Here is a 7,721-nt window from a genome sequence, read left to right as displayed (position 1 = left end):
GTAATGCAATTAGTTCCAAAAAAAAAAAAATGAGCTCATTTATCTGGCTTTTCTACAAAGGACAACTGAAACATTTAAGGCAAGATTCACTTATTCGTCTCCATTGTAGAAGGGAAAGGAAGTATCAGACTTCAGGTACTGATTAAGGTGAACAAAATAGGGGGAAGTTCCTTTTTCTTTTCCCTTTTTTTCTTTTGGTAGTCTTCTGTGTAAAAGCTTTACATTACTATGTATATTTTATAGTAAGACATTTTTGTTTCTGACTTTATCACCCATTTTTAAATTTAAAGGCACACAATAAAGCTTTATGCATTTATTAAAATATACACATTTTGGTAAATTTAGAATTTTCCCTTAGTATCTTGATAAACCAATATATTATCAACACCACAGTCATTTGAAAATAAAACACACCCCATAAACATATCTGCAAATTATTTCTTTCTTCATGATACACTACAACACCCCATTGTACAGTGCACCAACGGGAATTAAAAACCACAAAACGAACAAACTTTAGCAAATACAGCAATTTCATACTCCCCCCCCCCAAAAAAAATAGCAGAGAAAGACACTAGAAATTACCATCGGCAAAAAGCAAGTTGTACTTCTCAAGGACCAAACGAAAATGAAACAAGTTAGTAAGATTTACAAGCTGTATTTATAACTTTGGACATGAATTGAACAGTAATGTTTCTTTTCCACAGTGAGAAAAGCTAGAATGTCAAGTGAGTTCTGTCCTTAGATGGTATAACTACATGGGATGAAGAAAGAAGAAATAGCTGCTCTCTTAAAAACCCGCAGCCCCTCTATCAGCCCAGACAGTTGAGGTATTTATGCGCCATCATAGCACTAACATGGCATGTCTTTGCTTTGGAAAGTGGGAACGTATGATGTCTGCCGTAGATTCTCGCCTTCGGGAGCATGAGTGAGACCAGTGAACTGGCAATTGCCAACACCAATCAGTCGGAGATGTGCAAGGAGCTCTCTCCTCCTCTGGATATTGGAATGAGCACAATCCTTCAAAGTCCGCACTGCCTGGGAAATTTACGTGACCCACAGTTCTCTTTAGCCAACGTCGCTAATGTCAATGTTAGGAAAGTGTAATAGGAAAAAAAAAAAAAAAGCACAGGGTGAGTCTCTAATGAAAAAAATCCAGGCTGCTCTTGTTTCTGAATTCTAATACAGAGCCATTTTCTCTCCTTATTGTACCAAAATGTACCGAATGGTCTCCTGGGGTAAAAGATAAAAGCTACCTGTTTTCAGAAGACTTCAAGCCCAAAGCTGACTTTGCGGAAGTCCTGTATGAATTTGGTAATGCCATGCACGTAGAACACTGTTGAACGATTTCGAACACTATTTTATTTTATTATTTGTTTTTAAATGTTTATTTATTTTTGAGAGAGTGAGAGAAAGAGAGAGAATGAGAGTGCGCAAGCATGAGCAGGGGAGGGGCAGAGAGAGAGGGAGAGAATCCCAAGCACTGGGATGAGAGAGAGAATCTCTGCACTCGCAGTGCAGAACCTGACCCGGGGCTTGATCCCATGAACCTGTGAGATCACGACCTGAGCCCAAATCAAGAGTTGGATGCTCAACAGACTGAACCACCCAGGTGCCCCTCTAGCACTCTTTTAGTTGACACTGCAGAATATATATTCACTTTTGGTGGGCTTCAAAACTCTCACCAATCCCTTTTGGGCTTTAAGCCCTAAAAGAAAAAAAAAGAACACTATTTTAGAGCAATAATTTTGAGAAAAGACAATGGCCTAGGTATTTCAGAATGATGCATGTGTCACTCAAGCCAAGCCAGAAAAGGAAAGCATTTTAGAAAGCAGTAGCTCCTGAGGAGGAAAGGAAATTACAATAGCTTCTCCTCGAAAGTCTTAGATAAAAAAAAAAAAATAGACACAGGGCTAACGGTTGTGTACATGAAAGGGGCTTTTTGCCACCCATCACCATTCTAACTGAGAAATACAAAGTCAGCTCTTTGATGAAACAACATCCGGGTTCCTGCTCGCCATGGAGCCTGTGGTTTGGGATGCCGTTTCTGCGTTTGCCTGCTGTTTAATTACAAATATTGGCTCTTTTCACGGCCAGGCCTCAGTGGTTACCAGCTGGTAACTCTCTCTCTTAGGGACTTCAAAGGGCCCTTGCAGATAAACGGGTCCTCAGTGTCAGGGAGGTGCAAGCATATGGAAGTAATGGAGGCTCTATGGACATTTTGGTTGGAAACACCTTCCTTGACTAGTCTTGTTTCAAATGGCGTAAAAATGGAGTACTGCCATGAAGCCCTAGTGGCAAACTTTGGAGTGTGTGTCTCATTCGTGCCCCCTCTCCCACCAGCATAAGAAATTAAGGCCATCTCTGGATTGGTCACTAACCTGGAAGCTTACATCCAAGAGGGGCCATTAACTCCACCTGGATTCAGTGAGCTGGTCCCTTCCCTGCCTTCAGACATGGTTCCTGACTTCTGACTTTTCCACTCTGAGATACAAAATTAGGTCAACCTGTGGCTGACCCGCCATGGGCTTCCACTGACATCTCAGCCCCTGGTGAAAGCTGGGGTGAGGGGAAACCTACTTCCTTCGGTCTTTTAGGCTGAGTCTCAAACTCCTGTAGCCTCTGTTTATAATACAGAGAAAAGGTAGCCCCTTGTAGACTTCCAACAAGTGTGATGTGAAGGAGGTCAAGTTGATCAATTCTTTTCGGGAGAATAGGGGAAAGACATTTCTTTGAAGGAGTTCATGTTTTGTTTCCCAATAATCGCTGGCTTTATATCTAGACAGATGGATCGTTAAATTCAACAACTTCCGCTCCCCCCCCCCCCCTTAATCTCACAGGCTCATCATGACCATTATGTAGGCATCTGATTAACTGTTAAGTTTGTTACTAAGAAGTAGAATTGGATTCTTAACCTAATTCTTTTTTTTAATGTTTACTTATTTATTTTTGAGAGAGACAGAGTGCTAGTGGGAGAGGGGCAGAGAGAGAGAGAGAATCCCAAGAAGGCTCTGTTGCCAGCACAGAGCCGGATGCAGGTCTCAAACCTACAAACAGTGAGATCATGACCTGAGCTGAGACCAGGAGTCGGAGGCTTAAGCGACTGAGCCACCCAGGTGTCCCTTAGCCGAATTCTATCACCCAATTCCTTTCTCCAGTTCAACGTGGCCTTGCACTCAAGCTGAGTAAAATCTGGAGCTGAGGTTTTACCGTTTAGATTAGTTAGATATAAAAAGTTGTTAGGTTTGGTCGTTTAAACTTATTGTTGAAAATTATAAAGTGGCTGTGAATAACTTCGTATTGTCTGTCTACACGTTAAATGACTATACTTTTCCTAGGTTAACGATGAAATCAGGATTCAAAAGAAGAATCAACCATACATTGCTTTAATTTGGATATATTTTCCCCTTTAATGTATTAAGTCAATTTGAAATGTGTATGTGATCTGTTAGCTCCTTCCACAGGCGGATAAGGCCACTGCCCCAGCTTCTTAAAGTCCAACCTGACTCATACCTTCCTCATTTCCCCAGTGCCTCCCCACCCAGGGAGAGCCAGCCAGCTTAGTTCGCTGTTGCAGTCTATCAGTGAGTAAGCCCTGACCACCTTCTCGGCATTATTGCTTACTGTTCCATATATAAATCGTGCAGACAGCATAAGCTCCTGTCAAACTAGTTTCTTGCCTCCCCTTGAAGGAGGCACAGTACAGATTATTAGTCACAGTACAGATTACCAGCCAGTCTCCACCTTATGCATGCTGTTTCTCCACTTGGCAAGCCTCTCCCCCATTTCTACCTGGCAGAATTCTGCCCGTTCCACAAGGCTCAACACAAGGGCTTCATTCTCTATCATTTTTTTTCTCCAATGGAAGGAGGTCTTTTCCATACTTGAACTCCAATTTCACATTGTAATTCCCTCATCGCACCTGTAACCTTCACTATAGTTTTTATTTATATATCTTATATATCCTGATTTCCCTCATTTCTTATGCCATAGCACAGAATAAGGACTCCACAAAAAATTGTTGAATACATGACATTTCATTTTCCTTTCATCCATCTATTCATCCACCCATCTCATCATCAGATATTTATTGAGCATTCACTATATGCCAGGCACGTGTTTCTGACAAAATCTAAGTCTGAAGCTTATATGTGGGTTTCAATAGTCTATGCTATTCTCTACCCTCATGGGGAAAGATTTGTTGTTATCACGCAGAAGTATTTCTTCTTGTCGTTACTAACAATTCCATTATTTTTCAAGTTGCCCCTCACTGGCAAATCTAGCAATGCACATAAAGATTTTGCGTTTGTGCACTAAACACACTTCTAGATTTGTCTTATCCTTTCTATCTCTATTTTTACTTTATCCAAACTCCTCACTTTTTTTTTGGTATTATATGTATTTTAATGGCCACCTCAAAATCCTTTTGAAATGAAGCAGAGTACCGATAAATAGAATACAATTACAAAAAAAAAATCAAGTAATTGGTTCCAAACTACTAATTCACACAACGAAACTTCCCTGGAAGAGCTTTCGCAGCAGAGAAGAATTCAATAAAATGTAGGTCTTCCTTGAACTCCATTCAAGAGGGCTAAGTTTCTTCAGTAATTATAAGGTGATCTCACTTTTAACATGATCCCAGAGAGTGGTCTTGCGGAAATTGTTAGGAAACACTAATAGAATCATTCTAGTAATTGACGGTATTTGAAACTGCATTCTGAAATCTGGGACCATTGCACAGAGGCTGGGAAACATGAACAAAACATGTCAACTTACCATAAGAAATCTTTCTCTATCATACTAAGTTTTTTGACTTATTTTTTTTTAAAAACCAAGATTGCTAGGGAGATGACTAACTTTAGAGAAATGAAGAGGCCAGGATTAAGACAAGAAGGAGATACCATTTGGGAGAAATGGCTCCAGAAAAAAGAGCAGCTCATAGGATCTTCACAAAATCTATATGCCAGTGGTGTTTACCGAAGCGTGCATTCTCTCTCCTCATGCTACAGAAATTTCGTGCATCTGCCACCAGACTATTGTAACCTTAACACTCAACCCTCATAGTAAAAGGAAGCTCTTTCACCCATGTTAAGATTTTGTTATTTTGCACTCATATTTCTTTTGGGAAATTTTTAATGAATACAGCCCCATCGCATCTATCTGGATATCTCAGGCTTAGCACGTTATTATTTGATTTAGGCAGATTTGTTGAATCTCAAAACTAGTTCAGAACTTTGTACTCACAAAACATTCCTGACAATTAGCTTACGGTTCATTCCCACGACTATATTTCACAGACCAGCTACTGTATCTTTATGGTCAAGTGTAGGGGAGAGAAGACACGGCCTTGCCATGCATCACGTTAAAATGACAGAATGACCTCAGGGAACCAGAAATCTGAACAATTGATACAGAAAAAGAAGATCTAGAAAATAGGAGTTGCTTGGATTTATTGGCATACATTGGCTATGAGTGTGATATGCAATTGACTTAAAAGCGTGTTAAAAAACTAGTTTCAGTTGACCTTCAATTTTAAGCCCAGTGCGCCATCCACGAGGACTCAGGCTTGGTGGTTTTGTCTGCGTTTGGCAGGCGTCAGAGCTGTGCTTTCCCTGAACTGGGAACCCCAAGGGCACAATGTTACACTTCTTTCCCTTCTCATCGCTTAGCCCTTGGTACTTTCTCAATCAGTGTTCACTGAGTGAAAAAATGGAATTTGCCTCTTCTTCAGAATCCTAAAGCATGCCAAGATGGCAGGAACCTCAACAGTTAAGAAAGAAGACACTTCACATTAGTCGATGTATTCTGGAAAACTTTTGGCATAATGCTAGATCCGGGAGAGAGAGGGCACGAAATTTGCTATTTTGTCCCCCTTTCAGGAAACTCCCACGAAGATTTTAGCTCGACTGAAACTGTGCCTTCGTGTTTTCGCATGCACATCTCAGTGCAGCCGTGGGAATCCCTGGAACCCAAGAGGAGAGAGTAGAGGCCATGAGCTTTCTTCCTGCGGCACGTTCTCTCACCTAGGTTATTTCTGAGAAAATTCTTTTAGGAGCCCCTCTCACGGCCCAATTTAGACCTTGCTGGGTAGGTGTTTCTCTGGGCTTCAGTGAATCCTGCTCTGGGAAATAACAGACAAAATACATGTCTAAAAGGGAGCTACTCCAGAAGAATAAGGTTCAGAAGTGAAATGTGATCTCTTGGAATGTGATTACCTAAGTAGCTGTGCTTTCACATCTTTGTTTTCAGAGGAGCCCCCGCCAATCAAGTGGTTGCAAATCTCAACAAACTGCACAATTTATAATTTTGGAAATCTGAAATAGAATTTGCAATGTGATCTCCGTGGCTGGGTCACTTCTCCTTGTAAAGATTTTTATCCGATTATAAAACAAACGGCCTACTTCTTCAAGGCATATTAGTGCCATGAAATCATGCTCCAACTTTGCCCTCTTTCATTATATCAGCAGGAGCTTAGGGGCTGGTAAAAGAAAAGGTATGACAGAGAGTTAATTTCTGCCAATGCCCTTCTGGCCTTCGCTGCAAGAGATGCTTGTTTAATTTTTTTCCTGGGCACGTAAGTAGGCCTTTGATGGTGCTTCTCACCATGTTGTGGGGTCTGTGCGACTGCTTTATGGTAAATCTGAAACCTCTGGGGAAATGGTCTCAGCGTCCCTAACCTTTGCTGGTTCCTGAAGTTCTGGTGTGGAGACTGAGAACCTTGGGGAATAAAAAGAAGCACGCGTCTTCTCCCATGAATTCGTTTTTGTGAGATCTGAGGACAAAGTGTTGCTGGCTGAGGAAGTGCTAGCACCCACCTGCCCACCCCCTGGGGAGCAGTCCTCAGCCCACCAGCGCTGAGAGGATCTTTGCCCTTGTGATCCCGGTGCCTGAAAAGCCGCCCTGTGCCCCCACCCGCCTGCTTTGGCACATCTCCAGGAGGAGCTGCAGCCTCGGTGTGGCCCAAGAAGTTAGCCCCTTGCTTCTGGGGTCTCAGTAAGAAGCAGAAGGATTCAACCAGCAAAGCAAAGGCCTGGGAAACATTTGCTGCCATCAGCTCTGATGGTTGCACCTAAGATAGAATTTCTTGTAGCCTCCTGTTTAGTTTTTTGTTTGTTTGTTTGTTTGTTTTTTTTACAAGGGAATCGGTGACGAAACCCAGGTTAGACCCTTCAACAGAACTATCCTGAAGAGCAAAAGTAGCAAATGAAGGGCTATGACTGGGGACTGACTCTGGGGGAAGGCTGGAGTTTTGAAATGAGAGCCAAAAAATGTTTCACCCTCTAGCCCACAGGTTAAGTTACTGAAAAGAAATCACCATCGTGTCTACACGTTTCTTGTGTGTTTACTCCTACTCTGGAGAGTAATCTAACTCATCATTTGCAATCAGGGCCTCTGAGTTCTGTTTGTGTTTGCTTTTGCTCTTTGCTTTGCTACTTGTCCGGGTGTTTGCCTTAGCATCTGACATCTGTTGGTAATAGAAGCCTTTGTCCTCGGCGGGCCCGCCCCAGTTCTCCTGGCTTTCGCCTTCGGTGGCGTAGGAGAAACCCTCCTCCACCGAGAAAGGGTCATCCACGTCGTAGCGCTGGTACGTGCTTTGGTGCAAGGCTTCTTCTCGAGCACTGATTTCCAGGGTGCTGTTCCAGATGCCATACCCAAAATAAATGAGCATACCTGCCGGGAGGGAAAGGCACAGGTGAATAAGCAGTTGCTTGGGGATCCAT

General features: G+C 42.3%; 1 protein-coding gene across 3 annotated transcripts in view; it reads right to left on the bottom strand.

Annotated features, from left to right (window-relative positions):
- Nucleotides 1-4,354: 4,354 nt before the first annotated feature.
- The window catches only part of SLC7A14 (solute carrier family 7 member 14), a 111,542-nt gene continuing 108,175 nt past the window's right edge, over nt 4,355-7,721 (bottom strand). For all 3 annotated transcript variants that reach the window (XM_045037281.1, XM_045037282.1, XM_006936269.5), the window contains one exon: nt 4,355-7,671. In XM_045037281.1, coding sequence (XP_044893216.1) covers nt 7,349-7,671 — 323 coding nt within the window. In that variant the 3' untranslated portion in view covers nt 4,355-7,348. The remainder of the gene's footprint in view (nt 7,672-7,721) is intronic.

Source organism: Felis catus, chromosome C2 (genome assembly GCF_018350175.1).
Source record: "Felis catus isolate Fca126 chromosome C2, F.catus_Fca126_mat1.0, whole genome shotgun sequence".
Classification (NCBI taxonomy): domain Eukaryota; kingdom Metazoa; phylum Chordata; class Mammalia; order Carnivora; family Felidae; genus Felis; species Felis catus.
This window is presented reverse-complemented; position numbering and strand designations above follow the sequence as displayed.